General features: G+C 52.5%; 2 protein-coding genes across 2 annotated transcripts in view; both read left to right on the top strand.

The window, feature by feature from the left end:
• Positions 1-20782, top strand: part of LOC120921865 (maestro heat-like repeat-containing protein family member 1) — a 35439-nt gene that overhangs the window by 12092 nt on the left and 2565 nt on the right. The window contains exons 2-8 of the mRNA XM_040334351.1: positions 8202-8265; positions 8555-8755; positions 12471-12613; positions 15245-15376; positions 17835-17997; positions 18072-18170; positions 19808-19959. Coding sequence (XP_040190285.1) covers positions 8734-8755; positions 12471-12613; positions 15245-15376; positions 17835-17997; positions 18072-18170; positions 19808-19959 — 711 coding nt within the window. The 5' untranslated portion in view covers positions 8202-8265; positions 8555-8733. The remainder of the gene's footprint in view (positions 1-8201; positions 8266-8554; positions 8756-12470; positions 12614-15244; positions 15377-17834; positions 17998-18071; positions 18171-19807; positions 19960-20782) is intronic.
• Positions 8200-20782, top strand: part of MROH1 (maestro heat like repeat family member 1) — a gene marked incomplete at its 3' end in the record, with an annotated part of 156514 nt that continues 143931 nt past the window's right edge. The window contains 1 exon segment of the mRNA XM_040334349.1: positions 8200-8265.

Here is a 20782-nt window from a genome sequence, read left to right as displayed (position 1 = left end):
GGTCCTCTTTATTGGGATATCTGGATACGGGACGGGTCCTCTTTATTGGGATATCTGGATACGGGACGGGTCCTCTTTATTGGGATATCTGGATACGGGACGGGTCCTCTTTATTGGGATATCTGGATACGGGACGGGTCCTCTTTATTGGGATATCTGGATACGGGACGGGTCCTCTTTATTGGGATATCTGGATACGGGACGGGTCCTCTTTATTGGGATATCTGGATACGGGACGGGTCCTCTTTATTGGGATATCTGGATACGGGACGGTTCCTCTTTATTGGGATATCTGGATACGGGACGGTTCCTCTTTATTGGGATATCTGGGTACGGGACGGGTCCTCTTTATTGGGATATCTGGGTACGGGACGGGTCCTCTTTATTGGGATATTTGGATACGGGACGGGTCCTCTTTATTGGGATATCTGGATACGGGACGGGTCCTCTTTATTGGGATATCTGGATACGGGACGGTTCCTCTTTATTGGGATATCTGGATACGGGACGGGTCCTCTTTATTGGGATATCTGGATACGGGACGGGTCCTCTTTATTGGGATCTTTGGAGAAGGATCCGGCTTCTCGTTTCCTGATTATTCTTCTCACGCGGTGTGGGTGCGCGGTGTGGGTGCGCGGGCGGGCGGACGGCTTGTGTCAGATGATGAGGAATTTCGTAGCTTTGTGTCATGTGCTCCTCCGATGAACGGGATGGAGTGGGGGAGGAGGTCGGATCCTCTGTCAGGTGTCCCCGTTGTGAAGATTCTCTGTCATCAGAATAGGAACAGAGGGGGAAACCTTCCATTGGGGACATCGGTTCTGGTGACTACTAAGAGGGGATTTCTCTCACTTCCTGTTGTATCCTCAGAATGGAAAATAAAAACGTCTCCACCACGAGAGCAAATGAAAACCCAGAGGAGGAGTGGCTTCAGCTATTCTATAAAGGGGCCCTGTCACTAATAATAATACGGAAATTAGAAGTTCCCCATTAGCCTCTCCCCTATCCCTACTGCCTTCACCACCCATGGGTGACGTCTTGAGGATAAATCACCACTAAGGAACCTACAGAGACCCAAACATCTGGGGGTTCTGATCCCTGGTCCCCGATGTGCTCCATAGTCCGCACTGAAGCCACCATGAAATATACTAGACCTGAATGTTCTGATTGTATTTGATGTGAATGGTGTTCTTCAAGGAAATAGTTGAGGTTTGTCCAAGTGGTGGAGCGAAGGGTCGGTTCCCCCGGAGCGAAGGGGGGAGCGAAGGGGTGGTTCCCCCGGAGCGAAGGGGGGAGCGAAGGGGTGGTTCCCCCGGAGCGAAGGGGGAGCGAAGGGTTGGTTCCCCCGGAGCGAAGGGTTGGTTCCCCCGGAGCGAAGGGGGGAGCGAAGGGTTGGTTCCCCCGGGGGGCGAAGGGTTGGTTCCCCCGGAGCGACGGGGGAGCGAAGGGTTGGTTCCCCCGGGGGGCGAAGGGTTGGTTCCCCCGGAGCGACGGGGGAGCGAAGGGTTGGTTCCCCCGGGGGGCGAAGGGTTGGTTCCCCCGGAGCGACGGGGGAGCGAAGGGTTGGTTCCCCCGGGGGGCGAAGGGTTGGTTCCCCCGGAGCGAAGGGGGAGCGAAGGGTTGGTTCCCCCGGGGGGCGAAGGGTTGGTTCCCCCGGAGCGACGGGGGAGCGAAGGGTTGGTTCCCCCGGGGGGCGAAGGGTTGGTTCCCCCGGAGCGAAGGGGGAGCGAAGGGTTGGTTCCCCCGGGGGGCGAAGGGTTGGTTCCCCCGGGGGGCGAAGGGTTGGTTCCCCCGGGGGGCGAAGGGTTGGTTCCCCCGGAGCGAAGGGTTGGTTCCCCAGGGGGGCGAAAGGTTGGTTCCCCCGGAGTGAAAGGGGAGCGAAGGGTTTGTAGAAGATGGTGGGTTTTACTTGCCAATGGAAATGAGATTCTGTACAGAGTGTACCCTTGTGGCTTACAGAAGCCGGTGTTCAAAAAAGACAAATCCTCAGGACCAGATGGCTTACACCCGAGAGTCCTCCAAGAACTCGGTCAGGTTATTCCTAATTTTTAGGGACAGCATACTGACAGGGAAGCTGCCAGCTGATTGGCGAAAAGCTAACTTGGTACCAATTATTCAAAAAAGGCCCGTCAGTCTAACATGGATAGTATGTAAACTATTGGAGGGGGTGAAAAGGGACCGTATCCAAGATTTTCTGATAAGAATAGTATTATTAGTTCATTCTTGCCAAACCAATCTGCTAACATTCTACGAGGAAATGAGCTGCCATCTAGATAAGGGGAAGGCGGGGCTTGTGGTCTATCTGCAAAAAGCATTTCATATAGTTCCCCATAAACACAGTGGAAGCTGGTGCTCAAAATTTTTGGGGGTGCAAACAAACTGAAAAAACCCCTCCTCAAATGCAGCCAGTTTGCCCCCCCCCCCCAATGCAGCCAGTTTGCCCCCCCCCCCCAATGCAGCCAGTTTGCCCCCCCCCCCCCAATGCAGCCAGTTTGCCCCCCCCCCAATGCAGCCAGTTTGCCCCCCCCCCCCCAATGCAGCCAGTTTGCCCCCCCCAATGCAGCCAGTTTGCCCCCCCCAATGCAGCCAGTTTGCCCCCCCCCAATGCAGCCAGTTTGCCCCCCCCCCCAATGCAGCCAGTTTGCCCCCCCCCCAATGCAGCCAGTTTGCCCCCCCCAATGCAGCCAGTTTGCCCCCCCCAATGCAGCCAGTTTGCCCCCCCCAATGCAGCCAGTTTGCCCCCCCCAATGCAGCCAGTTTGCCCCCCCCAATGCAGCCAGTTTGCCCCCCCCCAATGCAGCCAGTTTGCCCCCCCAGATGCAGCCAGTTTGCCCCCCCCAATGCAGCCAGTTTGCCCCCCCAATGCAGCCAGTTGGCCCCCCCCCAATGCAGCCAGTTTGCCCCCCCCGATGCAGCCAGTTTGTCCCCCCCCCTAATGCAGCCAGTTTGCCCCCCCCCAATGCAGCCAGTTTGCCCCCCCCTAATGCAGCCAGTTTGCCCCCCCCCCCAATGCAGCCAGTTTGCCCCCCCCTAATGCAGCCAGTTTGCCCCCCCCCTAATGCAGCCAGTTTGCCCCCCCCCTAATGCAGCCAGTTTTCCCCCCCCCCTAATGCAGCCAGTTTGCCCCCCCCCCCAATGCAGCCAGTTTCCCCCCCCCCAATGCAGCCAGTTTCCCCCCCCCCCCAATGCAGCCAGTTTGCCCCCCCCCCTAATGCAGCCAGTTTGCCCCCCCCCCTAATGCAGCCAGTTTGCCTCCCCCCTAATGCAGCCAGTTTGCCCCCCCCCCCTAATGCAGCCAGTTTCCCCCCCCCCTAATGCAGCCAGTTTGCCCCCCCCCTGATGCAGCCAGTTTGCCCCCCCCTAATGCAGCCAGTTTGCCCCCCCCTAATGCAGCCAGTTTGCCCCCCCCTAATGCAGCCAGTTTGCCCCCCCCCTAATGCAGCCAGTTTGCCCCCCCCCTAATGCAGCCAGTTTGCCCCCCCTAATGCAGCCAGTTTGCCCCCCCCCTAATGCAGCCAGTTTGCCCCCCCCCCCAATGCAGCCAGTTTGCCCCCCCCTAATGCAGCCAGTTTGCCCCCCCCCTAATGCCCCCCCCTAATGCAGCCAGTTTGCCCCCCCCTAATGCAGCCAGTTTGCCCCCCCCCCTAATGCAGCCAGTTCCCCCCCTTAATGCAGCCAGTTTGCCCCCCCCCCCCCAATGCAGCCAGTTTGCCCCCAGCCCGGCACTTACCTTCCTCGGGTCAGTGCTGTCCTCCTCCATGCTCCCTCAATGTCTTCTCCCATACTCAATGTCACTTCAGCCAATCAGGTGACTGTTAACCAGACCCGGTGCACCTGATTGGCTGAGAGGTGGGTCAATGTTAGGGAAGCGATTCCATAACACAGCCGTGCGCCCTCTGGTTAACCATTTGGAAGCCGATTAGAGCCCACAGGCCGATGGCTTTAATCAGGCACTTCCAAAACACGCCCACCACTGTTTTTCAGGTGGCCGGCGCTCAACAGGGGGCGGGACACCTGAATAGGGGGCGGCAGCGGCATCAATAGAAAGATTCATGCAATGCAGTCTATTGGTGATTGACGGGTGCAGGAGAGAGGGGGCGGGACACCTGAATAGGGGGCGGCAGCGGCGTCAATAGAAAGATTCATGCAATGCAGTCTATTGGTGATTGACGGGTGCAGGAGAGAGGGGGCGGGACACCTGAATAGGGGGCGGCAGCGGCGTCAATAGAAAGATTCATGCAATGCAATCTATTGGTGATTGACGGGTGCAGGAGAGAGGGGGCGGGACACCTGAATAGGGGGCGGCAGCGGCGTCAATAGAAAGATTCATGCAATGCAGTCTATTGGTGATTGACGGGTGCAGGAGAGAGGGGGCGGGACACCTGAATAGGGGGGGGCAGCGGCGTCAATAGAAAGATTCATGCAATGCAATCTATTGGTGATTGACGGGTGCAGGAGAGAGGGGGCGGGACACCTGAATAGGGGGCGGCAGCGGCGTCAATAGAAAGATTCATGCAATGCAGTCTATTGGTGATTGACGGGTGCAGGAGAGAGGGGGCGGGACACCTGAATAGGGGGCGGCAGCGGCGTCAATAGAAAGGTTCATGCAATGCAGTCTATTGGTGATTGACGGGTGCAGGAGAGAGGGGGCGGGACACCTGAATAGGGGGCGGCAGCGGCGTCAATAGAAAGATTCATGCAATGCAGTCTATTGGTGATTGACGGGTGTAGGAGAGAGGGGGCGGGACACCTGAATAGGGGGCGGCAGCGGCGCCAATAGAAAGATTCATGCAATGCAGTCTATTGGTGATTGACGGGTGCAGGAGAGAGGGGGCGGGACACCTGAATAGGGGCGGCAGCTGCGTCAATAGAAAGATTCATGCAATGCAGTCTATTGGTGATTGACGGGTGCAGGAGAGAGGGGGCGGGACACCTGAATAGGGGGCGGCAGCGGCGTCAATAGAAAGATTCATGCAATGCAGTCTATTGGTGATTGACGGGTGCAGGAGAGAGGGGGCGGGACACCTGAATAGGGGGCGGCAGCGGCATCAATAGAAAGATTCATGCAATGCAGTCTATTGGTGATTGACGGGTGCAGGAGAGAGGGGGCGGGACACCTGAATAGGGGCGGCAGCTGCGTCAATAGAAAGATTCATGCAATGCAGTCTATTGGTGATTGACGGGTGCAGGAGAGAGGGGGCGGGACACCTGAATAGGGGCGGCAGCTGCGTCAATAGAAAGATTCATGCAATGCAGTCTATTGGTGATTGACGGGTGCAGGAGAGAGGGGGCGGGACACCTGAATAGGGGGCGGCAGCGGCGTCAATAGAAAGATTCATGCAATGCAATCTATTGGTGATTGACGGGTGCAGGAGAGAGGGGGTGGGACACCTGAATAGGGGCGGCAGCGGCGCCAATAGAAAGATTCATGCAATGCAGTCTATTGGTGATTGACGGGTGCAGGAGAGAGGGGGCGGGACACCTGAATAGGGGGCGGGACACCTGAATAGGGGGCGGCAGCGGCGTCAATAGAAAGGTTCATGCAATGCAGTCTATTGGTGATTGACGGGTGCAGGAGAGAGGGGGCGGGACACCTGAATAGGGGGCGGCAGCGGCATCAATAGAAAGATTCATGCAATGCAATCTATTGGTGATTGACGGGTGCAGGAGAGAGGGGGCGGGACACCTGAATAGGGGGCGGCGTCAATAGATAGATTCATGCAATGCAATCTATTGGTGATTGACGGGTGCAGGAGAGAGGGGGCGGCACCCCTGTTCCCACCATGGACGGACCCCACTGCATAAACACTTAATCTACTCATTAAGGTCTATAGGCGTGGACCGTAAGGCTTGTTCTTGGATAGAAAAATGGCTACAGGGGTGGTGATCAATAACGAGCACTCAGACTGGTCTGGGGTGGTAAGTGGGGCCCCCCAAGGCTCTGTCTTGGGGCCAATTCTGTTTCATTTATTCACAAATGATATCGTGGTCGGCATAAATGTCTCAATCTCAGTGTTTGAGCTAAGTAGGGTGATACCTTCACATCGGGATATAGAAACTTTTTAAAAAAAAGACCTAAAATAATGGGGGGGGGGGGGGGTGCAACTACATGGCAAATCAGGTTTGTTGTTGGAAAATGTACAGTAATGGACTTGGGGGCTAAAAATATAATTGTAAGTTACTCGCTAGGAGGAGAACCTCTGGGGGTCCTAGTAGACGACAGACTCGGCAATAGCTGGAGTGAAAATGATAATTCTGCCACTTTAGTAGACTCTGGTTCGGCTGCATGGGGAGGATGAAGGGGGGGGGGGATTAAGGAGACGGTTATGGGGGGGGGGGGTGAAGGAACTGGGGGAGATGGGGCTCAGTTATGGGGGTGGAGATGGAGGAGCTCAGTTATGGGGGGGATGAAGGAGCTCGTGGGATGGAGGAGTTCAGTTATGGGGGGTGAAGGAGCTCGTGGGATGGAGGAGTTCAGTTATGGGGGGTGAAGGAGCTCGTGGGATGGAGGAGTTCAGTTATGGGGGGGTGAAGGAGTTCAGTTATGAGGGGATTGAAGAGCTGAGTCATGGGGGGATGGAAGAGCTGAGTCATGGGGGGATGGAGGAGCTCAGGGATGAAGGAGCTCGGGGGATGGAGGAGTTCAGTTATGGGGGGGTGAAGGAGCTGGTGGACAGAGGAGCTCTGTTATGGGGAGGGATGGAGGAGCTCAGTTATGGGGGGATGGAGGAGTTCAGTTATGAGGGGATTGAAGAGCTGAGTCATGGGGGGATGGAAGAGCTGAGTCATGGGGGGATGGAGGAGCTCAGGGATGAAGGAGCTCGGGGGATGGAGAAGTTCAGTTATGGGGGGGTGATGGAGGAGCTCATTTATGGGGGGGATGGAGGAGCTCGGGGAATGGAAGAGCTGAGTTATGGGGGGATGGAGGAGCTCAGGGGATGGAGGAGCTGAGTTATGGGGGGATGGAGAGGAGCTCAGGGATGGAGGAGCTGAGTTATGGGGGGGGGGGGGGTGTGGAAGAGTTGAGTTATGGGGGGATGGAGAAGCTCAGGGATGGAGGAGCGGAGTTATGGGGAGATGGAGGAGCGGAGTTATGGGGAGATGGAGGAGCTCAGTTATAGGGGGATGGAAGAGCTGAGTTATGGGGGGGATAGAGGAGCTCGGGGGATGGAGGAGCTGAGTTATGGGGGGATGGAGGAGCTGAGTTATAGGGGGATGGAGGAGCTGAGTTATGGAGAAGCTCAGGGATGGAGGAGCTGAGTTATGGGGGGATGGAGGAGCTCAGGGATGGAGGAGCTGAGTTATGGGGGGGGGGTGGAGGAGCTGAGTTATGGGGGGATGGAGAAGCTCAGGGATGGAGGAGCTGAGTTTTGGGGGGGGGGATAGAGGAGCTCGAGGAGCTCAGTTGTGGGGGGGATGGAGGAGCTCGAGGAGCTCAGTTGTGGGGGGGATGGAGGAGCTCAGTTGTGGGGGGGACGGAGGAGGAGCTCAGTTGTGGGGGGGAGGGAGGAGGAGCTCAGTTGTGGGGGGGACGGAGGAGCTCATTTGTGGGGGGGACAGAGGAGATCAGTTGGGGGGGGGGCGGAGGAGCTCAGTTGTGGGGGGGGACGGAGGAGGAGCTCAGTTGTGTGGGGGGACGGAGGAGCTCAGTTGTGTGGGGGGACGGAGGAGCTCAGTTGTGTGGGGGGACGGAGGAGCTCCGTTGTGTGGGGGGGCCGGAGGAGCTCAGTTGTGGGGGGGACAGAGGAGCTCAGTTGTGGGGGGGACGGAGGAGCTCAGTTGTGTGGGGGGGACGGAGGAGCTCAGTTGTGTGGGGGGGACGGAGGAGCTCAGTTGTGTGGGGGGGACGGAGGAGCTCAGTTGTGTGGGGGGGACGGAGGAGCTCAGTTGTGTGGGGGGGGACGGAGGAGCTCAGTTGTGGGGGGGAGGGAGGAGGAGCTCAGTTGTGGGGGGACGGAGGAGGAGCTCAGTTGTGGGGGGGGGACGGAGGAGGAGCTCAGTTGTGGGGGGGACGGAGGAGGAGCTCAGTTGTGTGGGGGGGAGGGAGGAGCTCAGTTGTGTGGGGGGGACGGAGGAGCTCAGTTGTGTGGGGGGGACGGAGGAGTTCCGTTATTCAACCTCACCAACTATGTACATAAGGACAGTCTGTGTTATGACTGGCTCACATTTCATCATTTTTTATGATTTTTCTCTCTTTTTCTCAGGAAAATGTACACTGGATAAAGTTTTTCCTGACTTCCATCTGGATGTGATTGGACAGAACCATCTGTAAGCTCCCTCAGGACCTCCACATATTCCATATCTCAGTAGGTCTTGGCTCGGCCGTCTCTCAGGTGCCATTCATAGTCCACGTCTTATGAGATCCCGGGATCCAACGTAGCAATCCCCCCCCCCCCCCCCTCGGATTGGACTCTCCTGCATCTTTTGCACGTTTTTAGGCCTCTCGCTGTGTCTAGTCTTCCAAAGATTGGGATCTTCCAGAGTAGATTGTAGGAACTGGTGGTGGAGACCAGCAACTCCTCAGTCACATTGTAGATAATGGTCTTTGTCTTCCTAGCCGAGGCCCATGGTGTTCCGCCACATGGATCATTTCTAATCTGAAGCAATACGGGGTGTCCTTGGCTCGTGTGCACCTCCAGCCTGAACCCGCGAAGACTGTCTAGAAACGTGAACTCCGAACCTCGCTGCCCATCCTCCACAGTGGATTCTACAAGATACTAGAAGACAGAGAGGACAATGGCCAATTCCAGTATCAAACGTAAGCTGGTAAACTATATGTGGCGTTTGACGGCTCAGAGAATTTGTGACAATACTTAGATATGGATGTTTTGAAATACATTGGTCCAGCTTGGATCGATGTAACTATACATGCGCCATACCTAGCCGATCCCCGGGGAAGCTGAAATCCCTTTTTAGTAAGCACCACTACTACGTTTATTGCCACTAGCTTCCGGGTCCTATGCTGAGCCACGGCCCTGCTGCTCGCTGAAGACGAGGATTCACTTGCTTGGCATGGGCGCCATTCAGAGAATATTTGCATAATGTGCATGCATGTTTTCGGTGAATTCAACATCTTCTGCGCCCGACCGGGTGAGTGACCTCATGTGTTCACTGCAGCAGGGCAGCTGCTCGGCACAGGACCCCCAAGATGGCAGCGCCTACAGTGATTTCCAGCTTTTACAGCTCTTGTGGTGATAATGGTTTGGTCCTAGATAAAGATGACTTGTAAGGGTTCTCGTGGTGGTAATGGTTTGGTCCAGGTTATAGTTGAGTTGTACAGTTCTCGTGGTGATAATGGTTTGGTCCAGGTTTCAATTGGGTTGTAAGGTTCTCATGTTTACAATGGTTTGGTCCAGAGTATAGTTGGCTTGTCCATTTCTTATCGTGATAATGGTTTGGTCCAGGTTATAGTTGGTTTGTACAGTTCTCATGGTGATGTTGGTTTGGTCCATGTTATCATCATTGAGTTTTACAGTTCTCATGGTGATAATGGTTTGGCCCAGGTTATAGTTGGTTTGTACAGTTCTCATGGTGATAATGGTTTGGTCCATGTTATCATCATTGGGTTTTACAGTTCTCATGGTGATAATGGTTTGGTCCATGTTATCATCATTGGATTGTACAGTTCTCATGGTGATAATGGTTTGGTCCATGTTATCATCATTGGGTTGTACAGTTCTCATGGTTAGGTGCAGAGTATAGTTGGCTTGTACAGTTCTCATGGTGATGATGGTTTGGTCCATGTTATCATTGGGTTGTACAGTTCTTATGGTGATAATGGTTTGGCCCAGGTTATAGTTGGCTTGTACAGTTCTCATGTTGATGATGGTTTGGTCCATGTTATCATCATTGGGTTGTACAGTTCTCATGGTTAGGTGCAGAGTATAGTTGGCTTGTACAGTTCTCATGGTGATAATGGTTTGGTCCGTGTTATCATTGGGTTGTACAGTTCTTATGGTGATAATGGTTTGGCCCAGGTTATAGTTGGGTTGTACAGTTCTTATGGTGGTTTGGTCCATGTTATCATCATTGGGTTGTACAGTTCTCGTAGTGATAATGGTTTGGCCCAGGTTATAGTTGGGTTGTACAGTTCTCATGGTGATAATGGTTTGGTCCAGGAACAGTTCCAATGGGGACACTTGTACTGGTGACAACTAAGAGGGGATTTTGTGGAATTAAAGTAGAATCCCCCAGTGGGGCACAGATGTCAGTTCTTAACCTTAAAGGGTCACTAAAGGATTTTTTTTTTTTTTTTTTTTTTTTAGCTAAATAGCTTCCTTTACCTCACTGCAGTCCTGGTTTCATATCCTCATTGTTCGTTTTTGCTTTGATGTTGCTGTAATTCCTCTCTGTTCTGGACACTTCCTGGTTGTCTGTTTCCTGATAACCACGGTACTGGGAGATTTCTCACGGTGGTGACTAATCAAGGAGGTGTGATTACTGTGTGTCAGCACCAATCCAGTTTCGTTTAACAAAGCATCACTGCCCTCTATTGGCTGTTTGTCTCTGTACATCAGAGAACCAGGAAACAACAGCAAAAACAAAACTAAACTGTAGGTACATTATATGATTGGTTTTTATCTATTTTTAATCATTTTTTAAAGGAATCAGTTAAAGTGGAGTTCCACCTAAAAATAGAACTTCCGCTTAACCCACTCCTTGCCCCCTTACATGCCACATGTGGGGGCTTCAGGAGAAGTGGGACTTCCTGTCCCACTTCCTCCTTCCGCCGAGGGGCTGGTAAGGCAATTAGCTTAATCGCCTTATTGCAGCCCCTCCCTGTAGGCGAGCGCCTGTCCAATCGGGCGGCGCCGCTCGCGCATGCGCAGTGCCGCTCGCGCATGCGCAGTGGGTGCCCGGCCGTGAAGCCGAAAGCTGTCACTGCCGGGTGCCCACACTAGAAATGAAGACGCCGGCGAGGGGGGGGGGAGGAGCGGAGCCCTGGCCGGCGCGTCGCTGGAACCGTGGAGCAGGTAAGTGTCGGTTTATTAAAAGCCAGCAGCTACACTTTTTGTAGCTGCTGACTTTTAATAAACTTAAAAAAAGGCTGGAAAACCCCTTTAACTATTATGTCTCTATACCCTGTAAAGAGTCATTTCAGCGAAATTATTTTTTTTACTTTAGTGACCCTTTAACCACTTCCCGACCCCCGCATGTATATGTACGTCCACAGAATGGCACGTACAGGCACATGGGCGTACACGTACGTCCTCGCCTATTAGCGGGTGGGGGGTCCGATCAGGACCCCCCCCCCCGCTACATGCGGCGGTCGGGTTCGCTCGGGGGGGCGATCCGGGACGAGGGCGTGGCTATTTTGTTTATAGCCGCTCCGTCGCGATCGCTCCCCGGAGCTGAAGAACGGGGAGAGCCGTATGTAAACACAGCTTCCCCGTGCTTCACTGTGGCGGCGCATCGATCGCGTGATCCCTTTTATAGGGAGACACAATCGATGACGTCAGTCCTACAGCCACACCCCCCTACAGTTGTAAACACACACTAGGTGCACCCCAACTCCTACAGCGCCCCTTGTGGTTAACTCCCAAACTGCAACTGTCATTTTCACAATAAACAATGCAATTTAAATGCATTTTTTGCTGTGAAAATGACAGTTGTCCCAAAAATGTGTCAAAATTGTCCGAAGTGTCCGCCATAATGTCGCAGTCACGAAAAAAATTGCTGATCGCCGCCGTTAGTAGTAAAAAAAAAAAAAATAATAAAAATGCAATAAAACTATCCCCTATTTTGTAAACGCTATACATTTTGCGCAAACCAATCGATGAACGCTTATTGCGATTTTTATTTTTACCAAAAATAGGTAGAAGAATACGTATCGGCCTAAACTGAGGGAAAAAGTTTTTTTATATAGGTTTTTGGGGGATATTTATTATAGCAAAAAGTAAAAAATATTGCATTTTTTTCAAAATTGTCGCTCTATTTTTGTTTATAGCGCAAAAACTAAAAACCGCAGAGGTGATCAAATACCACCGAAAGAAAGCTCTATTTGTGGGGAAAAAAGGACGCCAATTTTGTTTGGGAGCCACGTCGCACGACCGCGCAATTGTCTGTTAAAGCGACGCAGTCCCGAACTGTAAAAACACCTTGGGTCTTTAGGCTGCATATTGGTCCGGGGCTTAAGTGGTTAAACCACTCCACCAAAAATGACCAAAATGAATTTGGATAACCGTGAAATAATTTTGTCGCTGGATTGATGTTCTATGACATGTTGCTTTGAATTCATTGTAATGATTTATATTTGCACTCGGGGGAGGGAGTGTTTGCTGTGGGCAGTGCCCTGGTTGGTACACCGATCGTTTTCCCTGGATGTGTAATGAATGGAGGAGTCTTTCCTGTTGTTCTACTGTAATTTTGGCTCCTAGGATTCAGTAGGGGCCCCATACATTTGTTACCCAGTACCTGTGACTGTTGGCTATTATCTGCACCCCGGAATATAAAACGTGTCTGTTTCTCACCAGGCTTGGCCGTCACGCTCATGGACACCTCCACAGACAAGGACCCCGATGTACAGGAGCAGATCTACAGCTCTCTGTGCTTCATGGGAGAGACGGCAATGGTGGAGGTGCTGGAGTCCTGCGACTCTTACCTCCGACAGAACAAGGTACGTAGTTACGAGTCTGACAATTGGCCCACATAAGGTTTGGAAATGTGCGATCATTGGTGAGTGACAGCACATGGACTATGATTGACAACACAGACTGTGAGATGGCCTGGGCATTGTGATGGAACCGTCCCACACTCCGCTTGGGTTCTTCCCCCAGTCTGAACATGGATATCAGATATTATAGCCACCTATTGTAACCAAGAACCAGGCAGGACTAGTTTAGCTGCAAAACTGGAACTCTTTAACCTCTTGACCACCGCCCCATGTCAAAAAGACGTCCTCTTTTTAAAGATGGATATCTCGGTAACGGCAGCAGCTTCTGCCACAACCGAGATATCCATCTCTTCAGTGGGCGGTCTTGTACACGATAACGGCGGTCTCCGCGGCGGATTCACCGCGAGATCGCCGTTATCGGTGGCGGGAAAGGGCCCCCCCCCTCCCGCCACTCTCCCGCGCCCTCCGCCGCTTACCGGAGCTGTTGGTAGCGGCGGAGGCGATCGGGTCCGTTCGGCAGCTGACTGGGGTTGCGAGTGAGGGAAAAATCGCCCCCACCCGTCCCCATAGCTCTGCTGGGCGGAAGTGACGTCAAAACGTCAGTCCCGCCCAGCGTCTTAAAGAAACATTTTTTTTCTATTTTTTTTTTTTTTTTTTTGCATTTTAGTCTAAATATGAGATGTGAGGTCTTTTTGACCCCAGATCTCATATATAAGAGGACCTGTCATGCTTTTTTCTATTACAAGGGATATTTACATTCCTTGCAATAGGAATAAAAGTGATCAATTTTTTTTTTTTTTTTTTTATTTCAGTGTAAAAAATTATAAACTAAATAAAAATAAATAAGAAATTTTTTTTTTTTTTTTTTAAAGCGCCCCGTCCCGACGAGCTCGCACACAGAAGCGAACGCATACGCGAGTAGCGCCCGCATATGAAAACTGTGTTCAAACCACACAAGTGAGGTATCGCCGCGATCGTTAGAGCGAGAGCAATAATTCTAGCCCTAGGCCTTCTCTGTAACTTAAAAAATGCAACCTGTAGAATTTTTTAAACGTCGCCTATCAAGATTTTTAAGGGTAAAAGATTGACGTCATGCCACGAGCGGGCGCAATTTTTAAGCGTGACATGTTGGGATACTTGGCGTAACATTATCTTTCACAATATATAAAAAAATTGGGCAAAATTTATTGTTGTCTTTATTTTTTAATTCAAAAAAGTGATTTTTTTCTGCTGGGGGGGAAATTTATCTCTGGAGAAGATCTATTGTTGCTGGAGACAGGTCTATTTTTGCTAGTGGGGGTCTATTATTGCTAGGAGGGATCTCTACTTTTGAGGGAGGAGTCTATTGATGCTGGCTGCTGGGAGATGTTGGGGGGAGGTATTGTTTTTGGCAGGAGGTCTATTGTTGCTGGGGGGGGGGGGGATCTATTGCTGTTGGCTGCTTTTCTTGTTAGTAACAAATTCCATACAAATTATGTAGTACCACAAATTTATACTTGATTCTGTATTTTCCAAAAAGGGATAATACTGGGAGGTGGGTAGGGGGTGGAACCAAGGGACGGTGCTCAGAGGTGGGTAGGGGTGGACCCAAGGGACGGTGCTCAGAGGTGGGTAGGGGGTGGACCCAAGGGACGGTGCTCAGAGGTGGGTAGGGGGTGGACCCAAGGGACGGTGCTCAGAGGTGGGTAGGGGGTGGACCCAAGGGACGGTGCTCAGAGGTGGGTAGGGGGTGGACCCAAGGGACGGTGGGTAGGGGTGGACCTAAGGGACGGTGCTCGGAGGTGGGTAGGGGGTGGACCCAAGGGACGGTGCTCAGGGGTGGGTAGGGGTGTAGAAAAGCGATGACTCAGAATGGGGGCGTTCCTGCACCTATTCTCCATGAAAAAAAGCCCTGGTCACAAGTATAAACACATCCCCCCCCCCACAGTAGTTTGCTAACAGACAATAGGTGTGTTAATTAGCAGAATTGACAATGTGAGAGACCCTTAGGAGGGCATACTAGACCTACGTAATAAACACATCATAGCAGACAACCCCAGACAGGTGGTTTGAGTTGATGACATCACCATCTGCTTTGAGTCTAAGTTTGAAGCAATCACTATTGGCAATGAGGCAGCTAGGCCCTATAAAGGGGCCCCGAGCGTAGAGTCCGTGTGTCTTGGGGAGACATGGACTTGAATCCAAAGTAACATTACTCCAGGGGTCCCCCAGGTATACACCTCACAAAGAGTAATGTTCCCTTAAAAGCCAGGGCCTGTAGTCATTAGGCAAGATGCTAGCCTGTAGTCCCCTCCAAAAGCCTCTGTCCCAGGTTAGTCTGTCACAATTATGGCCCTCAGGGACGTGGTTGGGTATGGCCCTCAGGGACGTGGTTGGGTATGGCCCTCAGGGACGTGGTTGGGTATGGCCCTCAGGGACGTGGTTGGGTATGGCCCTCAGGGACGTGGTTGGGTATGGCCCTCAGGGACGTGGTTGGGTATGGCCCTCAGGGACATGGTTGAGCATAGTCCTCAGGGACGTGGTTGGGTATGGCCCTCAGGGAGGTGGTTGAGCATGGCCCTCAGTGACCATGACCCCCAATCTCTTCATCTGGGAAGTGTGGGTAAATCTGTCACCATTTTGTTCCACCTGCAGTTATCCACTACTCATCGCACCATCATCCTGAGAGCAATGGAGACCATAGTAAGGGAAAACCTTTCAAAATTGAACAAAGAGACAGCAAAGATGGTCATCCTGCTGGCCTCAAATGAGATGACCAAATCAAAGGTGAGTGAGGGTCAGCAGATCTTTGTATGGAGAGGTCTATGGGGGAGTGCGGGTCAGAAGATCTGTGTATGGAGAGGTCTATGGGGGAGTGCGGGTCAGAAGATCTGTGTATGGAGAGGTCTATGGGGGAGTGCGGGTCAGAAGATCTGTGTATGGAGAGGTCTATGGGGGAGTGCGGGTCAGAAGATCTGTGTATGGAGAGGTCTATGGGGGAGTGCGGGTCAGAAGATCTGTGTATGGAGAGGTCTATGGGGGAGTGCGGGTCAGAAGATCTGTGTATGGAGAGGTCTATGGGGGAGTGCGGGTCAGAAGATCTGTGTATGGAGAGGTCTATGGGGGAGTGCGGGTCAGAAGATCTGTGTATAGAGGGATCTATGGGGGAGTGCGGGTCAGAAGATCTGTGTATGGAGAGGTCTATGGGGGAGTGCGGGTCAGAAGATCTGTGTATGGAGAGGTCTATGGGGGAGTGCGGGTCAGAAGATCTGTGTATGGAGAGGTCTATGGGGGAGTGCGGGTCAGAAGATCTGTGTATGGTGAGGTCTATGGGGGAGTGCGGGTCAGAAGATCTGTGTATGGTGAGGTCTATGGGGGAGTGCGGGTCAGAAGATCTTTGTATGGAGAGGTCTATGGGGGAGTGCGGGTCAGAAGATCTGTGTATGGAGAGGTCTATGGGGGAGTGCGGGTCAGAAGATCTGTGTATGGAGAGGTCTATGGGGGAGTGCGGGTCAGAAGATCTGTGTATGGAGAGGTCTATGGGGGAGTGCGGGTCAGAAGATCTGTGTATGGAGAGGTCTATGGGGGAGTGCGGGTCAGAAGATCTGTGTATGGAGAGGTCTATGGGGGAGTGCGGGTCAGAAGATCTGTGTATGGTGAGGTCTATGGGGGAGTGCGGGTCAGAAGATCTGTGTATGGAGAGGTCTATGGGGGAGTGCGGGTCAGAAGATCTGTGTATGGAGAGGTCTATGGGGGAGTGCGGGTCAGAAGATCTGTGTATGGAGAGGCCTATGGGGGAGTGCGGGTCAGAAGATCTGTGTATGGAGAGGTCTATGGGGAGTGCGGGTCAGAAGATCTGTGTATGGAGAGGTCTATGGGGGAGTGCGGGTCAGAAGATCTGTGTATGGAGAGGCCTATGGGGGAGTGCGGGTCAGAAGATCTGTGTATGGAGAGGTCTATGGGGGAGTGCGGGTCAGAAGATCTGTGTATGGAGAGGTCTATGGGGAGTGCGGGTCAGAAGATCTGTGTATGGAGAGGTCTATGGGGGAGTGCGGGTCAGAAGATCTGTCTATGGGGGAGTGCGGGTCAGAAGATCTGTGTATGGAGAGGTCTATGGGGGAGTGCGGGTCAGAAGATCTGTCTATGGGGGAGTGCGGGTCAGAAGATCTGTGTATGGAGAAGTCTATGGGGGAGTGCGGGTCAGAAGATCGGTGTATGGAGAGGTCTATGGGGGAGTGCGGGTCAGAAGATCTGTGTATGGAGGGATCTGTGGGGGAGTGCGGGTCAGAAGATCTGTGTATGGAGAGGTCTATGGGGGAGTGCGGGTCAGAAGATCTTTGTATGGAGAGGTCTATGGGGAGTGCGGGTCAGAAGATCTGTGTATGGAGAGGTCTATGGGGGAGTGCGGGTCAGAAGATCTGTGTATGGAGAGATCTATGGGGGAGTGCGGGTCAGAAGATCTGTGTATGGAGAGGTCTATGGGGGGAGTGAGGTCTATGGGGGAGTGCGGGTCAGAAGATCTGTGTATGGAGAGATCTATGGGGGAGTGCGGGTCAGAAGATCTGTGTATGGAGAGCTCTATGGGGGAGTGCGGGTCAGAAGATCTGTGTATGGAGAGGTCTATGGGGGAGTGCGGGTCAGAAGATCTGTGTATGGAGAGGTCTATGGGGGAGTGCGGGTCAGAAGATCTGTGTATGGAGAGGTCTATGGGGGGAGTGCGGGTCAGAAGATCTGTGTATGGAGAGGTCTATGGGGGAGTGCGGGTCAGAAGATCTGTGTATGGGGGAGTGTGGGTCAGAAGATCTGTGTATGGAGAGGTCTATGGGGAGTGCGGGTCAGAAGATCTGTGTATGGAGAGGTCTATGGGGAGTGCGGGTCAGAAGATCTGTGTATGGAGAAGGTCTATGGGGGAGTGCGGGTCAGAAGATCTGTGTATGGAGAGGTCTATGGGGGAGTGCGGGTCAGAAGATCTGTGTATGGAGAGGTCTATGGGGGAGTGCGGGTCAGAAGATCTATGTATGGAGAGGTCTATGGGGGAGTGCGGGTCAGAAGATCTGTGTATGGAGAGGTCTATGGGGGAGTGCGGGTCAGAAGATCTTTGTATGGAGAGGTCTATGGGGTTCATTGGCATTCGGTACTTTTTGTTTCTTATCCATGACTCCTCCTCCTCTGCCGCTATATCCGACTCCTCCCTTCCCCCTACCGGTATATCTGACCCCCCCCCCCTACTCTCCCCTCCTCTCAGGACATCGTATTTGAGTGGCAGCAGGCGGCCAGTAACGTCCTTGTCGCGGTTGGTCGGAGCTTCATTAACAACGTCATGGAGGAGATTCTGCTGAAGTTCCAGCCGGGGATCCTCCCACACTTCTTTATCATGCAGACGTTGGCCAATCTCTCGGTGGCGAATGGTAAGCGTGTGCCGTGTGTCCTCTGTGATGTCAGTGAAATGACGGTGACAATAATCCTCTCTTGTCTCTGTCAGTGTTTGGGATGGTCCCGTTCCTGAACTCCATTCTGGGGACCATGCTGCCAATGTTGGGGATGGCCAAACAGGACCCCATGAAAGCCGTCTTCTGTGTGGGTAAGCCTGAGAAATCATCGGGATTGAGTGATATGGTAATGTGTGTGTACAGTGAGGACAGGAGGGGGGGGGGGTATATCAATAAATATTAGGAGGGTGTATTACCCAGAGTAGGATGTAGGAGCCTAAACAGGGCAGATATTCGGGTACGGAACTCTACCAATGACCAGGTACGGAACTCTACCAATGACCAGGTACGGAACTCTACCAATGACCAGGTACGGAACTCTACCAATGACCAGGTACGGAACTCTACCAATGACCAGGTACGGAACTCTACCAATGACCAGGTACGGAACTCTACCAATGACCAGGTACGGAACTCTACCAATGACCAGGTACGGAACTCTACCAATGACCAGGTACGGAACTCTACCAATGACCAGGTACGGAACTCTACCAATGACCAGGTACGGAACTCTACCAATGACCAGGTACGGAGCTCCGCCAATGACCAGGTACGGAACTCTACCAATGACCAGATAGGGAGCTCCGCCAATGACCAAGGCAGATATTCAGGTAGGGAGCTCTGCCAATGACCAAGGCAGGGAGCTCCGCCAATGACGAGGTACAGAACTCCACTAGTGACGAGGTAGGGAGCTCTGCCAATGACGAGGTAGGGAGCTCTGCCAATGACGAGGTAGGGAGCTCTGCCAATGACGAGGTAGGGAGCTCTGCCAATGACGAGGTAGGGAGCTCTGCCAATGACGAGGTAGGGAGCTCTGCCAATGACGAGGTAGGGAGCTCTGCCAATGACGAGGTAGGGAGCTCTGCCAATGACGAGGTAGGGAGCTCTGCCAATGACGAGGTAGGGAGCTCTGCCAATGACGAGGTAGGGAGCTCTGCCAATGACGAGGTAGGGAGCTCCGCCAATGACGAGGTAGGGAGCTCCGCCAATGACCAAGGCAGATATTCAGGTACGGAGCTCCGCCAATGACCAGGTACAGAACTCCGCCAATGACGAGGTAGGGAGCTCCGCCAATGACGAGGTAGGGAGCTCCGCCAATGAACAAGGTTGATATTCAGATAGGGAGCTCCGCCAATGACGAGGTACAGAACTCCGCCAATGACCAGGTACAGAACTCCGCCAATGACCTTATTCTAGAATTTGAATGTATAAACTCCAGAGCCTGGACAGGGCCCAATATACAGAGACCCCAATACCCCATGAAGTACAAGGGTCTATTTACTGGGCAGAGGTAGGAGGTATTATGAATTCTGATTGGTTGTTATGGGTTGCTGCCAGTAGAACATAGCTGAGGTGGCACAAGGCCAGAGCTTGGCTGGCGCTGGTAAAGGATAGCGGGGTTCATATATCATTGGTGGAGCTTTGCATCTTTGTGATGTCTGAATGTCGGCCATGTGCAGTCTATGGGAAGGATGGATCCTGATCTCCGGGTTCATGTCTGTGTACAGAGTCCTGTCCTTTATGGAGGGTGAGCACTGCTCCGCCATATAATGTGCTGCTCTTCCAGCAATGATAACCCTGTCCACCCATGTATTGCTATAGTACCATACATGAGGGGGGTGTCAGAAGTGGCACTCCTATCAGTCGAAGGTACCAGAGCCAGGTCTTACCTGAGGGGGGGGATTTGGGTGATTGCTCTGATAACAGCCTCTGATGTGTCCTGTCTCAGCTCTGCAGCGTTTCAGTGAGAGTGTTCTGGAGTATCTGGCTAACCTGGATAAAGCTCCGGACCCCACCGTGAGGAAGGACACCTTCTCTAATGAGCTCTTCAACGCCTACGATGTCCTCTTCAATAACTGGCTGCAGAACCGCGAGTCCAAGGTGAGGCGCCGACCAGCTCTGAGGGTATAATGAGGTGTCTGAACAATAAATAGTAATGATCTGATGCAGGTGTCTGTCCTCTGACCCCGGGGGTTGTGTCTGGAAGTGTCCGTCCCTCGGTTGTCCCTGTCCCAATGTCCTCTCTACCTGCTCATCTTTGTATTATCTCTCTTATCCTCGTATCTCTCTAATACTCGTATCTCTCTTATCCTCGTATCTCTCTAATACTCGTATCTCTCTTATCCTCGTATCTCTCTTATCCTCGTATCTCTATAATCCTCGTGTCTCTCTTATACTCGTATCTCTCTTATCCTCGTATCTCTCTTACACTCGTATCTCTCTTACACTCGTATCTCTCTTATCCTCGTATCTCTCTAATCCTCGTATCTCTCTAATCCTCGTATCTCTCTTACACTCGTATCTCTCTTACACTCGTATCTCTCTTATCCTCGTATCTCTCTTATCCTCGTATCTCTCTTATCCTCGTATCTCTCTTATCCTCGTATCTCTCTAATCCTCGTATCTCTCTTATCCTCGTGTCTCTCTTATCCCCGTATCTCTCTTATCCCCGTATCTCTCTAATACTCGTGTCTCTCTTATCCCCGTATCTCTCTTATCCCCGTATCTCTCTAATACTCGTGTCTCTCTAATCCTCGTATCTCTCTTATCTCTCTTATCCTCGTGTCTCTCTTATCCTCGTGTCTCTCTTATCCTCGTATCTCTCTAATACTCGTAGATCTCTAATACTCGTATCTCTCTTACACTCGTATCTCTCTTACACTCGTATCTCTCTTATCCTCGTGTCTCTCTTATCCTCGTGTCT

This window comes from Rana temporaria (genome assembly GCF_905171775.1).
Source record: "Rana temporaria chromosome 5 unlocalized genomic scaffold, aRanTem1.1 chr5z, whole genome shotgun sequence".
Taxonomy (NCBI): domain Eukaryota; kingdom Metazoa; phylum Chordata; class Amphibia; order Anura; family Ranidae; genus Rana; species Rana temporaria.
Note: the sequence above shows the minus strand (reverse complement) of the source record. Positions and strands in the feature narration are given on the sequence as shown.